We start from the raw sequence: 16,891 nt of genomic DNA, 5'->3' as shown, positions 1-16,891 counted from the left end.
ACAGACATATATGAGAAATTCCAAACACAAATTGAATTTCATCTTCAAAGATACATACAGAACACAATAGTTGAAGGAAAAGAAACATAAGAAAGAAAATATAGAACAATGAGCAATGAGAAAAAAATTAAAAGACAAAAGACAAAACTAATATGGCTGAATTCAACAGCTTCTTTGCTCACATTCCACCGCCTCTCCAGGAGTTAACTGTAAGCAGAGAGCAGGGAGTAGGACCAGGAGAAGAATAGGTCTAGCATTTAATTCTCACTCATTCAGTAAGCCATAATATATTAAACAGTTTAAGAGAACACCTGTAAAAATGCATGAGTTAACAATTTGGAGATCATCAATACCAAACATGAATTAAAACCTCAGTTGTGCTGACAGAAAATATCAAAGCCCCTCAGAAATAAGTATATGTTAGTAAGGAATCAGTTAAAACTTTCCTTAGGCAAGGTGAGGAAGCTAGTTTTTGCACCAGCTGTCAATACAGAAACAGGGGACTTTACATGGAAATGGAGAAAACTCCATCTGACTAACAGATAGGCTCATCTTACACAGGCTAAGAAAACGTTATATTGGCAGTGAGATGAAAAGGAGGGGTTTTGCTCTAAGACAGGGTTGCTTTCACACTGAGTATGCATTTGTGCTGAGATTCTCATCGTGCAGACACCCCAAGCTAAGCTCTCCCTGTGTATCTGATCCCCTCCTTCAGTCAATAGAGCCCCTGTTCAATTCAGAGGATTCCTGGCTGGGCTCAAATGCCTACTGCCACAGGAAATACCCTAGGTTTTCCTATCACCTCCAGCTGCTGGCTGAGACGGGTACAGACTCCAAAAGATCACGTGTATCACATGCTACATCATGCAAGTATCCTAGAATATCAAAAGGTACACAATAGTTTTCCATCCCCTACATGGGGAGGACAAATCCCACACTCACCTGTAGACACATATAACGTACATACAAGTATAATACATCTGGAGATGAGTACTGCCCTTCAACTTCTTCCTCACCTGTTAGTGATCCTACTGTTTTTCTATAAATATTTTTAAGACTTATTTTCTTTCTTACTATTTTTAACTACAGGTTTGATGTCACTTCCATGTTATTTCCTCAGGCAGCCTTCTAGTATTTAAAAGGGGATTATAAAAAGGAGGGGAATAAACTTTTTACTCAGGTAGACAGTCACAGGACATGGGGGAATGGTTTTAAGCTCAAGGAGGGAAGGTTTAGATTAGATGTCGGGGGAAGTTCTTCACTGAGTGGTAAGGTGTTGGAACAGGCTGTCCAGAGAGGTTTTGGATGCCCCATCCCTGGAGGTGTTCAAGGCCAGGTTGAATGGGGCTCTGGGCAGCCTGCTCCAGCACCAGATCTGGAGGTCAGTGGCCCTGCCTGTGGCAGGGGTGTTAGAACTTGACGATCACTGGGTTCCCTTCCAACCCAAGCCATTCTATGATTCCATTGTCTTAATTGTATTGCACCGTTTTCTGTTCACACGCTGTCTTGTCTACTTATTATTTTTAGACAAAATTCTGTTTGCATACAGTTTTGAGAGCCCAGTTCATTCTGGAAAGATTTCCCGAGCTCTCCTTCCCTTTTCATGGTGATTAACGTGTAACGAACTGTTTATATAAATTTGCATCAGCCAGACCCAATCAAAGCAGATCTGACATGGCTGACAATCACGTTCTCTCGAGTAATGGGGAAAATCCCAGCAGAAAGGAAAAAGGAAGATCAGTTCTTATTCAGAAAGAGAAGGACAGGACAGAGGTTACAGACAAGCCAGCAAACATTCTGAGATAACATTTTTTCTGTAAGTCAAAAGCACACAAAGCAGTTAACACAAGTTTGTAATGAATAAAGAGTACCAAACAAAACCTTTTTTTTTTTCCTGACAAGATAAACCGTTATTAGAGGAACACAACAAACGGGATATGGCTTGACCTCAGTACAGCCTTTGACTTTGTCCCACATGACATTCCTCACAATCTAGTCATGGAAATATTGTTTAAATAGTTGCAGAATCATTGATTAAGTAATTGCACGGTCATTAAAGGTATTCCACAGAATTTTGTCCTGGATCCATTAACTTCAATAATTTCATTAATGAATAAAAAAACATTTTAAAAAGCTTGTAATCTGAGAGGGGATGATGCAAGCATTTGGCCAATGGCTCAATAAACCAGAGAAATGGGCTGAAATCAACATCAAATCTATGAAACTTGCTGAAAGCACTCTATTGAGGAAGAAAAGAAACACACAGTTACAAAACAAATTCATTGCTGGTTAAGTAGTGGCACAGAAGAAGAGAATATACAGGGACCATAGCTTGAGAGTTAGCAGGCTAGACAAGAACACACAACTGTCTTTCTGGAACATAGCAGCAGGAAAATTCAATCCATTCAGGGCTTCAGCTAGAGCCATATATCCAGTGTAGACATGACACTTTAAAATATATATATATATGTTTCAAATCAGAAAGACTTCAAGAAAGAAGAAATAAGCTGCTAATGTTGGGGGAAGAGGGATTACACTAAGCTATTTGAATTTGTGATGTCCACGTACATCACTAGAAAGCCACCATTTCAACAAGTAATAAAATGTCATATCTATTTGCAATCCATGTACAAAAAGTATAACTATAAACCATACCCAAATCCCTTGCCTCTAACAAAAAGCAGTAGTTTACAAAACAGAAAATACTCAAGTAAAGACTCTCAAATAGGCTTTCTCAACTAACTTTTGGAGCATGTCTCTTTACACTCATAATTCTTCCCTTGCTCGATGTGCCTGCCAATACAGGATCTCACATCTGAAGTCAACAGACCACCTACATCTCTCTCAACAACATGCAAGTTTTTGTCAGCATAGTTTCTGCCAGTGAAGTTGAGTTTATACAACCTGACAGTCTCTCAGGATGGTGCAGAGAAATGGGCAATCATACATTTGTGAGATTTTATGGTTGTTTAAATGCATAGCTCTAGCTGAGAGGAGTACAGCATTATTACTCTGAGCAAGTGGCCATGGCTACCGTCAGCCTAACAGCAGAAATGGCTGCAAACTATTGTCAGCAGGTGTTCAAGCTACAGCAGCTTCGTATCACCTTGCACTAGTGATGCTCAAATTATCCTCTTCCATTATTTGCTGCCACAGTAGCAAACTCCAGCAGAGAGGCATTAACAGGCAGCTGAGAACAGCCAAAAGCAAAAGCTTTATCCTAAACTGCCACACCACAGCCACTGTCATTATTAGTTACAGGAGACCAGAGAGAGAAAATGCAAATTGCCACGAAGGTGAAAACCAGCCTGAAATTCTCACAGCACACCACTTCCAGTACCCCGTTGTTACATAGTGGGCATTTTGGTCACTAGTTGCTATAAACCAAAAGGAAGAAAGAAGAATCATAGAAACACAACAATGCTCACAGCAACACAGCACAAAACCATAACACAGCCATCTCTGAAGCTCAGGAAGAGTGAGATACCAAGCCTAAGAGTCACCTAATGAAACCATCTGTACCTAACCAAGTAGTTAACAACCTGAGGAGAAATTGATGTCACTTTAACTCAGGTGGATAAAATGAACTCATATAAACCGTGCTCCACAAGTGGCTACTTCTTTTTAGACAGCCTGATATACCAGGATTAGGTTTAGATAGTTGAAAGTTAAGTGAATTCCCAAATTAAGTACGTGAGGATAAAATTAATTACAAACATAGAAGCCAAAATGGAAAGGAAAAGCTAAGAATACTAGAAAAGAAATCAGGAGTTCAGTGAAATTGCTTAACAAAATAGCAATGTGAGGACCTATTGTCAGAACTCAGTGGAATGATCTTTTACCTGATAATGATGATCAGATAAGAATTATTCACATTTGCAAACAGTTTTTAACTACAGGAAAGGTCTATGAAATTAATCCAAGTGCCAAGCTTGGAGGAAAATTATACAATAAAGCAAAATCTGAGAAGTTATTTGAAACTTTCATAATACTCCTATTGTCTATTTCTGATTATTGGAGTTTAGCTTATCAAAGTTTTGGAGAATGCTTACTTTTCATAAAGGTAAAGAAAGTCTGAGGCCAAATGACATTATTTTGAGAAGTGTTTAGAGAGAAAGTAAATAGAAAACTGATAGCAAATAGTTTTTTCTGAGCAATAATATATTGACTGAAGCAAATACTCCCACCTACGTTTCACAGTAGTCATTAAAGCCTGGTTTGTGAGTTGTCTCACATGCTATAATAAATGCTTCATGGAATACTTCAATGCAATTATTTAGCTACAACTAATGACTTCCATAAAACTACGACAAATATTAAAGAATATTTTATGAAGTTGATATCCAGCTCCATCATAATGGGGGTACTTCTTTATAGCCAAAGACAGCTGTCTCTTGTGTTGGATTTGATAAATACATATAATTATGCAGAAATTAATTTTCCAAACTTACCACTGGTGACTCTCAGCACTCATGGCATCCAACTGGACAGCCTTTTCAGCTTTAGCCTTTCCTGTAAAAGGAATACAATATATTAAAAGATTTATTATACTCCTCTACATCTTTGGCAAGTACCAAGAACTAGGCAATCAGATATAGGAATCAGGCTGCAAGGAAATTAAAAATTCTCTTGCAAATATAGATGGACAATCATGGCTTTACATCATTTGCACTTACATAGATGCACTCAGACCCCAATAAATTGGATGCAACTTTATTATTTTTTCTTAATCCATTCTATCAAGTCAGACGCAACTGAATCAGAGAAGGACTAGACTGGACTGCTGAAGGAGGCAGTGTTATTTTTAAGACCTTTAAAAGCAGGTTAGATAAGCACTTTTCAGAATATGCAGCAGAGCTGCTTCCTTCCTTGGGTACAGGGATTAGCTAGTTGAAGTTCCTTTCCAGTACAAAGTCTTCCACTAGGTTCTGCTTTTAATTGAACAAAGATGACAGAAGGTGGCCTGATCAAATCTATGCACCCAGATGAGATGCTTGCTGTTTGCACAGTTTCAGCTGCAACCAATTAAGCCACACTGACATTTCTGTATTACAAGTTAACTTCATAAAAACAAAGAGCAGCATACAAAGTCCTCTAACCCAATGGAATGAAAAAACACAAAACTACTGCCAGCTCCCCTGCAGTCTCAATCCCTCTGCATCACTTCCAAAAACAGATGAAAAGGGCTGCCACCACCCACCCCTTCATGAGAATGAGCTGAAGGAGGCTGACTACCCAAGACCTAATCCCTGTGTCATTCCATCTCACTCCCTGTCTTTTGCTATGCCATTATCTTCCTTCAGGAGAGACTACAACTAGTCACTGGTAAAAGCAAAAATCCAACAGAGATCCCTGTTGTAAAGTTGTTTGTGCTATAATCCCCACAGAAATTTCCACATAAAGAAGCCAAACTGCTACTAAACCAAAGACAGCATCAATTAAGTAGTTAAGAAAGCACGAGTCTTTATGATGAGAGGACAGGAGCAAAAAGATAAGGTCAGGGACCTTGGGATATGCCTAAATTGGCTACAGAATAAGTAATAACAGCCCAGGGGCATGACATTGCCTTTAAGGACGACAAATTGCAGCCAAAGTTTCTTTTTCAATGTTGTCCTTCCTTCTGACAGAAAAAAAAAAATAAACAACCTACAAAACATCAGAAGAATCACAAAAGACCGAATTACATACACTTACAAAACCTTACTTTGGTGCAGCAAAAAGGGAGAGGCAATGGAGAAATAAAGGATAGAGAGGCATTCCCAGATACAGGCAAAGAGATTACCATAAGAACGACATGTTTGGAAAGCCTGGAGGAGAGTGATACAGGTAGAAAAGTAGGCTTTATTGTAGTCAAGAGAAGGAGGTCCAAAACAGGAAGGGAAACATACCGTCCTTCCAGCCAATATGAAACTAGACTGTAAAAGAAAGGGAAATGCTTTTAAAAGCAATAAAGAAAAAAAGCTGTGAAGAAGAACACTGGAACATTGTTGAGGCTAAGCTATCAAACAGGATACACAGGGAGGGATACCTGGAAGCAACATCTTAAATTGTCATACATGTGAATCTTGAAAAAACATCAACAAGAGACAGTTTTATCCCCAGTACCATCATAAAATAAACTGCTGATTTGCAGGAGTGCTACTTTGCCTCAGAAAAACAAGCTTTGAGTTTGCTTTTCTCTCTCTCAAAGGTGTAATTAAGAAACTGTTCTGAAATATTTTTTATATTGTTTCCATCTGATTTTCATCAAAATGAAGATTTTTAAGGCATCATCCATAGCCAACAGACTGAAACTGTGACCAACAATACTCCTTATACGCCATTTTTTTATATCTCTAGAGATGAAAGAATGGACTGAAGTTGTACAACATGATAGGTTTTGCACAAAATATTTTTATTACAGTACAAACACTCCCATTTTACTAGATTGGACATTGTTTGGATGGAAAATCCTTACCAAAGTTCAAAGCATGTTTCACTACATTCAGAAGATTTTGTACATAAGCATTTTCCATCTACTTACCATCAGAAACATATCTTTTCTTTTCCTCAGCATCAGTAGCCATCTCAAACATATCTCCATAAGCACGTGCAAATCTCCAAAGAAAGCCCACACAGTTTTCATACTGAAAGTAGAGAACAACCTAGAATCAGATCAGACTGTGATTTACAGTTTTCTTTAATAACACTTAGAGTGGGTTAGACAAACACGGCATAAATATTTGGTTATTTTACATCCTTTTATACTACTTCTAATTTACGTGAGAACCAGATATCAATTTCTCACTGCCAAAGGAGAAAAATGTTTTGGAAATACTTTGGACAAGCTAAAGAGGCTTCATTTCAAAAATCAGTTTTTAAGTTCTTTTTTAAATTTAAAATATAAATGTAACTCTGTAAAATCCAACAGATTCCTGAATGATGTGATGTATACTTTCTATAGATTTGAAATGAGCATCAAATTCACTTGCAAGTAGCATTTCATCAATCTGCCTGGACATTCCAATACATAAATGAAACTGTAATCAGACCTAATTATATTTGTCAAAGCAGAATAAACTGATAAACTGAATGGAGTGCTAACTGTCAAACATTTTGGAATTTTATCAAGAATTAAACAAGTGCATAGTAAAGTCATCAAAGGAAAAGCGCACATGAAGATTACCAAAGGGTATAAGCAGACTACAGGCTCATAGTTTGATTTCTTCAGAACACTTAGTCTGGTTAATAACTTATTCCACAGGACTTTCTCATACAGGCCATTCTAAAACCAGCAAAAAAAGTTTCATTTACCCAGGAAAAAAGCCCACAATATCTTTCTTTATTGCACACAAAAATACAAAATCAAAGTCTCTAAATTTTTGAGTCTAGTATCTTGTTTGATACAACAAAACTTTCATGCCCACCCAACATGAATATTGGTGGCATCTTGAAATATTTATTTTTCAATATACTTTCAAAGTATGTATGAAATTGCACTTTCATTCCTGTGTGCATTTTAATGCTTGTATTAAGGAAGTTCACAGAGGTAGTGCTAAACATGAGTTAATAGCAACATAAGACCAATACCTTGGCTTCTTTCTCAAGTAGCAGTTTGAAGCTCTCTTTCTTATCATCCTCTGAACCCTTGTGCAAACTGTCCACCTCCTGTAGAAGATTAAATAATTCATCTTCTGGCTGCCCAGTGGTATCAGGTGACTTCTTACACCCCTTCTCTTCCTCAGAGTCTCCTTCAGTATCAGTATGAGCTGTAAGGTAACTAAAAATCACAGAAAAGAATAACTACCTTTTCTAAAAATATAAATATTGGCAAATCACTGTGAAATGCCAAAAATTCAGTGCAATTTACCCCATTTGTCCAAACCGAAAAGCTTTTATTCATGAAGTCAAGCTTATAATTATTACAGAACCTTTATCTTCAAAAGGACAGCACAACCATAATTTCAAATTGTCCTGCCTAATCCTACAAACAATTTAGAGACATATTAGAAACGTGTGTCCTTGTGCTCCAAATGCAGAACACTTTAAATCACTAATGTGTACTAAGACATTCCCTGCAACCCTGAACACTTTGCAGATCTGACCCTCTTCAACTCTTTACCTCAATTTCTCTATTTCTTCCATATATTTATCTATATTTTGAAATGCGAATGAGCTTACTAATCACACCAGAAGTGCTGTAAGAATCACTTACGCAATGTTCTCCTAAACACTTTCAAGATCTAAGTATAAGTGATAATACACACAAACAAATTGATAACAGTGATCTTCTGCACATTCTGAAGGTTAGAATATCTGAAACTGGGAAGATCTTACAGTAATTAATTATGCTCCATGCAGAAGTACTCAGCACAAGGCAGTCAAGGACAAGGAAATATTTACAAAAGCCATAAATTCCACACAGAGATAAGCAGTTGGCCTTACTGTCCAAAGTGCTGAGCATACATTAGGGTCCTCCAAATTCAGATAGGAGCAGCTGAATAGCACTGTATTTAAAAAGTAACCACTTCATCTGTTATGAGTCCCCATCTCACCAGTCAGGCAACCTAGGCAAACTCCTCCATTGCTCAGGAGTCACAGGGATAAAATAAGAGCAAGATAATTTAATTAAGCATTAAACATCATTTCAGCATTTTGGCAAACAAGGCACAAGTAAAGTTTTTTCTGTTTTGTTTCTGATTGCATTGATTTTCTTACTAGCTCTCTGTTCAATCCTTGTCATGGTTGAAACATTTTTAGCACAAAAACGTAACACATTAAGAAGGCTATATAGACCTCTAAAAATAAATAGCTAGGGTTTTTTCCTAACAACATGGGTAAAATGTTTGAACTGAAGATAGTTTTATTTCAAGACATGAAGCCCCTCCTATGGACAAAATAAGAGTATAATAGATATTATTGATATAAAACTGTTATAAAAAGAGCTTGATAACTGATTTCAGAAACCAATTAGCAGGTTTATGCATCCGCTCATATCAGAAGAGCAAGCTGCATGTTATGAAGAGCTATACTAAGTGTATGTATGTGTATATATATATATAAATACACACACACACACACACACACAGAAGTACAGAAGCAAAGCAAAGATTTATTTCAACACAGTCCAAAATCTCCTAGAGTTTAAGGGACGATGAAAGTAAACCAAGAAGAAAATCAGAAACATAGGAAGAAGAGTTTTTATGGTTTGCTTTTCAAATCTTTTATGTAACTACTCTAACATCTGCTATTTCACCTGGTGTTTTATCAGATGATAAACAGAAAATGGTTGGATGTGTTTGGATTGAGAGCAGCCTTGAGAAGAAGGACTTCATAGTGTTGGTTGATGAGAAGTTTGATGTGAGCCAGAAGTGTGGACTTGCAGCCCAGAAAGCCAAGCGTATCTTGGGGTGCATCAAATAAGAGGTGGCCAGCAGGACAAGGGAGGTGACTGTGCCTCTGCACTTGTGAGGCCCCACCTAAAGTACTATGTCCAGGCATGGGGCTCTCAGCACAATAAAGGCATAGAGCTGATGGAGTGGAGGAAGACCATGAAGATGATCAGAGGGCTGGAGCACATCTCCTACCAAGACAGGCTGATGGAGCTGGGCTTGCTCAGCCTGGAGAAGAGAAGGTTCTGTGGAGATCTCACTTCCTTCCACTACCACTTAGTGGTAGCCTTCAGCTACCTAAAGAAGGTCTACAAAAAAGTTGGAGAGAGGCTCTTTGTCAGCAAGTGTAGTGATAGTTCAATGGGTAATGGCTTTAAACTGAAAGAGGGTAGGTTTAGTTTAGCTATTAAGAAGAAATTATTCATGATGAGGGTGGTGAAGCACTGGAACAGGCTGCCCAAAGAAGCTGTGGATGCCTGATGTCTTGAAGTGTTCTAAGCCAGGCTGGATGGGGCTGGTGTTCCTGTGTACAGAAAGAGAAGCTGGAACCAGATGACCTTTAGGGTCTCTTCCAACCCAAATCATTCTGTGGCTGTACAGCTTTGAAGGCCTTTTTCCAACCCGGATGATTCTATGAAAAGTGAATATTTACATGTGAAAAACACATTAACCAATACCTGAAAAACTGGAAGAACTTTAAAAATGTCTACACTCACTGCAAACTGCTTTAATCTTTATTACTAATAGATCTTATTTAAAAGAGAACAACAGTGAGTAATAAGAATGTGAGGAGCAATGGTCAGCCAACAGGATTCAGACCACAGAAGACCGTTCAAAGTCCAAAAAGCAAATAGAAGCCATGCTGTAGACTCACCACACTGTGGTTAAGCTGTTACAAAATCTAGACACACTGTATCACATTAAAAAAAAAAAAAAACACCATAAAAATAAAAATAGAAAAACCTGATTGAGCTACCAGGTATAAAACACTGCTGTGGTGTAAACTCGCTCTGCTGGTTCAACAGATTGGACCAACTGGTTGGACTGCCTTCTGACTGGGCCCAATCAGGCACCATCCATTCACAACGCTTCAACCCTGGGACAGATCAAATGTGGTTTGTTGTCTCCCTGGCAACTTAAAAAATATTCACCAGTCACAGACAATGCCCCATCTGCTCCAGCTAATTCAGTAGAACGGTGATTATATGTCACAGATTCATCTACATCAAATTGGCATGGATGAACCAGTAGAGTATACACAACCACTAGTAATGACATACAGCCTTTGAGGAAACATTTGCCAAACATGAGTCAGATCAGCTGAAAACTGCACTGAAAAGAAATGGGCAGCGATATTAAATGAAGAAATAAGGGAAGTAATTCTTAGAAGCAGGCAAAGGAAACGTTTTAAGAAAAAAGTTATACATAAAACATAGGAAGGAAAAGAATTTACTGATCTAAATCTTTCTGGTGACTGACACCAAATGTGATTTGAAAAGCCTGGGTGACGGGCTTGCTGAAGGCTGGTGCCAAACGTGATGCCGGTTTCAACGGTTCAGCATCCCTGCACCAGGGATTAAACCTTATTAAAATGACAAGTATCAGAGAATCATAGAATTGCTAAGGTTGAAAAAGACCCACAGGATCATCCAGTCCAACCATTCGCCCTTCACCAATGGTTCCCGCTAAACCATGTCCGTCAACACAACATCCAAATGCTCTTTGAACACCACCAGGCTTGGTGACTGCACCACCTCTCTGGGCAGCCCATTCCAGTGCCTGACCACCCTTTCAGAGAAGCAGTATTTCCTAACGTCCAGCCTGAATCTTCCCTGGTGCAGCTTGAAGCCATTCCCTCTAGTCCTATCACTAGTCACACGAGAGAAGAGGCCGACCCTCAGCTCACTACAACCTCCCTTCAGGTAGTTATAGAGAGCAATAAGGTCTCCCCTGAGCCTCCTCTTCTCTAGACTGAACAATCCCAGTTCCTTCAGCCGCTCTTCATAAGGCCTGTGTTCCAGACCCCTCACCAGCTTTGTTGCCCTAAGAAAGTAGGATAGAATTAGGAGAGATCTACCAACATAGGTGATCACCTAGACACTATTTATTTATTTTTAAATGAATGTGCTGTTGTTACACTTTCTCAAACGGTAAAGACTGAGGTCTTAGTGAAGAATGGAAACTGAAACAGTTAAGAACAGAATGTCAAACAGACTAGATGCAGTGAGCTCTTGAGTATTCAGTCAATGTCTCATTAATTCAGGGTAGCTTTTATTATGTGAAAATAAATACAATTTTTTAATAAAAAGTGTTATTTTTCCACTTATAGAAACATATAATTTTTGAAAAGCAATAATGCAAAGCTTTTCTCTGCAAGATGTTGAATATCAACAGTGACACTGGGAACAGACCAGGACAGATCAAAGCAGTGAAGGTCACAGCAGGGACTGCCAGCAAAAAAAGAAGAAATAGTAAAAAACAAACAAACAAAAAAACAAAAAAACTAATATTAAAAGCTTTCCTGGGAAAAGTTTGCAAACCTGAAACTGGTGTAGTCATTTGGCACAACCTATCAACCTATTCATGTGTCATTTAAAACCAGAACTGCTTAACACAAGCAAAACCCTATCTTCTGGATCATAAAAGCATCGCTGGGGCTGTGAAACATGTTGCACGTACTTTATCCTAGACAGAAAATCAAAAGTGAAAAAAAGATGTTTAATGTGTAACTAACATTTCTCTAGCGCACAAGCCAGTAGCTGAGTGCATTGCCATGCACAGACTTATCACAGGACAACATAAAGCAGAGCCCATGGCATTTACACACCTACAGCACATGAAATAGTGAAGCATATTAACACAAAAAATGTCTGTGTCTTATTGTCTCTTATAGAAAACTCTCATATAATGCACATTACTGTCACTGAAGTTACATACAACCTCAGAAAAACCTACATACATCTCAGCTGTATGCAAACCAGGATTATTAACCTATTTCCATTTACAAGAAGAACTTACTAAAATGAAATAAAATTATCCTAAGTATTGAGAAGATAAGTGAAACAAGCACATCGAGTAAAAGGTGTTGGAAAAAAAAAGTCCTCCTCATTTCAAAAGACATTAAAAAACATCATTGAAAATTATATACCCAAATGACTAATGCTATCTACAACCTTGAATTATCATCCTTCCTTCCAACTGTACACAAATACTCATCAGAGAAGGCCTCTCTTAAGGACACACTCAGTACTCTTTCACACTATAATCACTTGTGTTGGATCATCCCATCACAATCTTTTCGTCACACAGAACCTGAACAGACAAGTTTCTTTGGTTAGTTCCCAAACAGCAACACATCACTTCTGCCAAGAAGATGTAATGATCTCAGTGTCAGGAGTGGAAGGACAACTATACTGTGCTTGTGAACCTGATCATTTGTTGCCTGGTACTTTAGACTTACCTACATCTCCAAATATTTTACGCTCAGTATAAAGGCCTCTCCAAACCAACCAAACTATAAAACAATGTGAGAAACTACAGAACTTGAAATGTTTGTACACAACAAGAAGAAGAAATGCCTTTGACATCGCTTGTCAATATTGAACGTTTAAAGTAAAAAAAGGGGTAACAAGTGATTTGTAACAGAACTGATAGTTCTCAGAATGTGCTATCAAAATAAAAGCAAGAAGGCTGGGTTGTAACAAAAGAGAAGATTCTGTCCATGGGAACTGAAAATACCTATGGAGGAACTCCTCAAAAACAGAATTTCATTAATTACTACGTGCAGCACGTTGCTGTCTTCAAATTACTGCTATTAATTTACACATCATTAGAGGAAAAAAGTTACTTAAGATGGACAATTTATGGGCATCATGCTGCCTATGCAATGTATGTAAAACCCTGAGGAGGTGTTAACCAGAAAACAGCTGCTATAAACACACTGAATAAACTGCATATAAATTTCTAATCCATTATAGCAAAACAAAGATGTAATTACGGGGGAGTAATGTCATCACCATTTTCACAGTACTACTGTAGGGCATATTAGGCAAGAGATGAAATTACAGAACTACAGTTCCTCTCCTGAACTCCAGGTACATCTCATCCTTCAGCATGTTCCCCAGCTGAAGCCTAAAGAAGATTTCATTAACAGCAATTGGACTATAAGCTGTGATCAAAACCAGGAACTTTGAACCTTAGCACACTAGATCACCCATGATTAATATTAAGGCACCAGGAAACATATGCAGTAGCAAATATACATAAACAAGGCTGCCACGTGTACACGCCTTGCATTCAGACATAACTTCCAAAGCATGCAACACCTTTTGGCAGAACACTGTAGTAACTCATCTTTAAGGCTCATAGGAAACAGTTACTAAAAGCACTCCTAAAGTCTGAACCAGCTCTGGCAGAGACTTAAACAAGACTATTTCATTGCTGGAAGTGATATTAAATCACACCATTATCCTGAACTTTGCTTCTCATTGCACAGCTATGTAGCAATACTGCAGCGGACTGTTGCTAATCTCAACTGTGGCAGTCTGTATTGGACTTCATGTTGGACCAACTTCACCACAGTGTGGACTTACAGAGGGTCACACAGAGTTTTCTCTGATTTGAAAACAACTAATCTGATCTTTTTCTGAAAAGAGAAATATAAAATATACATAAAACTTTAAAAGGACTACTGTTTAGAACACAAAGCTTCACTTACATAATGATGCCATTTGCACCGCGTATGAACTACAGCAGAAACAAAACGTGACCAACTCACCCTCCTTCACTTTCTGCCTCCTCAGAGCTGGTAGTTTCTGCTGCACCAGGTGCTGCCTCCGCTTTCCTCCGCCTTGTTGCTCTGTGTGATGGGCTCGCTCTCTGTGCATCCCCTCTCCCTTGGAGCTCATCTCGAACAAGGTCTTCCAGCTTTGGAATAGCTTCTTTCAGAAATTTCACCTCTCTCTTCAGTTCATCCACACTTACTAGCAAACCGTTCAGTTTTTCAAGTATCTGTAGTTGCCTTCCATGTAAAACCATGACTGCTCCTTGTTCGTTATGAGCTTCATGTTCCAAACCCACAGAATTAAGCTTGTTACCTACATCTGTGAACGCAGGCATGTTCATGGCTGCACTGGGTTTTCGGGTCTTGTGGTACCAAACCAGGACCAGGCTTATTCCAGCAGTCCCTGCCATAATGCCCAGTATCAGCCCTTTATTTTCAAAGTGAGACATTTCTGCGCTCTCCTAAGATTGTGAGACAACAATAACAGGCAGAGTTAAAGACATTTTCCCACTCTACCCAAACCACCTACTTTGGTTTCAATCACAAAATGTTAAGGCTAGAATAATCGGTGCACACTGCAGACCTGAAGCCAGAGCACAACTCCAGCAGCTTCTGCAATAACAGGCGATGTGCAGTGACAGCAAAAACAAGACAGCTGTGGTCTGTTGTTGGGGACAAGGACGCACACTTTTGTACCTGCACAGCATCTCAGCCCTCACTTACAGCGCTCCCCGCAGTTTGCGTTGAGTATTTTATTGTTTTTAAAGGCGAGAAACTCGCGGCAACCGGGTTTCCCCCCCGGCCGGCGGCGGGCAGCTGTCAGGCCGCAGCGCAGCCCGCCCCGCCCGCTTCCCGCCTGCCCCGCACCGAAGCCTCGCGCTCAACTACCCCCGCGGCCGCCCGCCCCGCGGCCCGTCCCGGCAGGGGGAAGCCGGCGGCGGCAGCGCCAGCCCCGGGCCCGTCGCCCCGCTACGTACCGGCGGGCCGCTCCGGCTGCGGGAGCGCTTCCCGCAGCTCTCCCGCCGCGGCCCAGGGGGCGGCGATACCCGGATCGAGGGGGACGGGCCTCCGCCGCGACCGCCGGCCGAGCCGCCGGGGTGACGGCCGCTTCGCCACGGAGGAGGGCGCCGGGCCCGCCCTGCGGCTTGCGGCAGCACCGGCGCGACGCGTAGGGAGGCGGGCGGGTCGCTGTCCCGGCCGAGGCCTCCCCCTGCGAACCCGGGCGGGCCGCTGCTGCCTGAGCGCCCCGAGGGGTGCTCCCGGGGAAGCCCGCTGCACCTGCTTCCGTGCTCAGGTGGGGCTGCTGGAGAGCGAATGTACCTGTGCGCGTGTCTCTGTCCGGTCTGCCGGCTGCTGATTGCTACTGACTTAACCTTTGTTACTTCTAGGAACTAGAGAGGCAGTATTTCCTCTGAACCTAGTGCTGCAAATCACAGAGAAACCCTGACTAGCTGCGGGAAGAGGAGCGGCCCTGGCACAAAAGCTTAACAGTAACTTGGCTATCTGAGAGCCCAGAGCTGATGCTGTAGTTTGCCTAGAATCACAGAACAACTCAGATTTACTGGGGAGCTGCATGTACTGCTCCCGTGTCCCATCTTTTATTAGTGACATAAGACCTTTATTTCTCCCTCATGGCAGTATTTCTGGTTCTGCCTCCTGCTCCTGGTTTTGGAAAATGAACTGCCACAGACAGCCTGCTGTGCCCATTCGTCTTCCTGAGTGCTTCTGGAGGCCCTTGCACAACATCCTGCCACGAGTGTGGAAACACAAAACTCCTGTTCTTCTGTGTGAGGGCCCTGGAAACGTTTAAGGAAACTGTTAAGGCAAGGAAAGTAACTGCTGGTCAACAGCTGGAATTGTCCTCAGTCCCCTCACTCAGAAACAAAAGAATACAATGTAGTTCTAAAAAAAAAAAAAAAAAACAACAACCAAAAACAGGCTCATACCTTTATAAGAGTGAACAAGGTATTATTAAAAAAGCAACAATAAAAAGCCCACCCACGCAAATATTTTAGTCTGATAGTCTTGTATCTATTTCTCTTCACAAAGGTTTCCCTTAAAACAACCATACCTGCTATCTAATTCTCCATTAAGAACCTGAAGACAAACCGAGCCTTCCATGAGGCCAAACTACAGCCTAAGGAAGACAGAGATCTTTTAAAGCAGAAACGTTAATCCTATTTCGATATTCTGCAATCTCCCAAGTTACAAACAAGTACAACCTGTTCGTGTGTTCATAACTGGGGTTGTGGAAACATCTCAAGTTTCTGAAAACTTTACTAAAATAATTTCCAGAGAACAATTTTCTGTATGGTGGAAATAGTTGTTCTGAGTTGTGTAATCCATCAGTATTTAAAAACGGGACCACATTACATGAATCTTCATGCTGATCCTGTTTCAACTGCTCAGGAATGGCCACAACATTTTGTTGGATAGCCTTTATTTGTATTTTCTCTTCTCAACATCATTTGCCAAAAAATCTTTCTCTAAGCCAAGTGAAACAGGAAAGGTTATTATAAAGAGAATTATTCGGAGGACAAACACAGCTGAAGCAGATTATAGACACAGAAAACAATGTGAGTGTTTCCCAACATTTTCTAATGTGGCTCTCTAAGGCCTTCGTGTAGCCTATTTCTTTTCAAAAATGGCCAATAAGAACCGCTGTCTACAGCTGCCATGAGTTTCTCTGGATGCATCGTGACTGTCCAAATCAAGTCACAGGTCGTGTCCCAGATTC

At 40.3% G+C, this 16,891-nt stretch overlaps 1 protein-coding gene across 7 annotated transcripts in view; it reads right to left on the bottom strand.

Annotated features, from left to right (window-relative positions):
- The window catches only part of RMDN2 (regulator of microtubule dynamics 2), a 44,662-nt gene extending 29,153 nt beyond the window's left edge, over positions 1-15,509 (bottom strand). For 4 of the 7 annotated variants that reach the window (XM_040698551.2, XM_419514.8, XM_046939205.1 and 1 more), the window contains exons 1-5: positions 15,132-15,175; positions 14,149-14,615; positions 7,570-7,759; positions 6,524-6,626; positions 4,452-4,512 (exon numbers count right to left, since the gene is read on the bottom strand). In XM_040698551.2, coding sequence (XP_040554485.1) covers positions 4,452-4,512; positions 6,524-6,626; positions 7,570-7,759; positions 14,149-14,603 — 809 coding nt within the window. In that variant the 5' untranslated portion in view covers positions 14,604-14,615; positions 15,132-15,175. Of the gene's footprint in view, positions 1-4,451; positions 4,513-6,523; positions 6,627-7,569; positions 7,760-14,148; positions 14,616-15,131; positions 15,176-15,474 lie in introns of those variants that run through there. The other 3 variants (XM_040698550.2, XM_015283752.4, XM_040698553.2) reach the window with 1 other exon arrangement.
- Between the last annotated feature and the right edge of the window lie 1,382 nt (positions 15,510-16,891).

The sequence above is a fragment of the Gallus gallus genome, chromosome 3 (genome assembly GCF_016699485.2).
Source record: "Gallus gallus isolate bGalGal1 chromosome 3, bGalGal1.mat.broiler.GRCg7b, whole genome shotgun sequence".
Lineage (NCBI taxonomy): Eukaryota > Metazoa > Chordata > Aves > Galliformes > Phasianidae > Gallus > Gallus gallus.
Note: the sequence above shows the minus strand (reverse complement) of the source record. Positions and strands in the feature narration are given on the sequence as shown.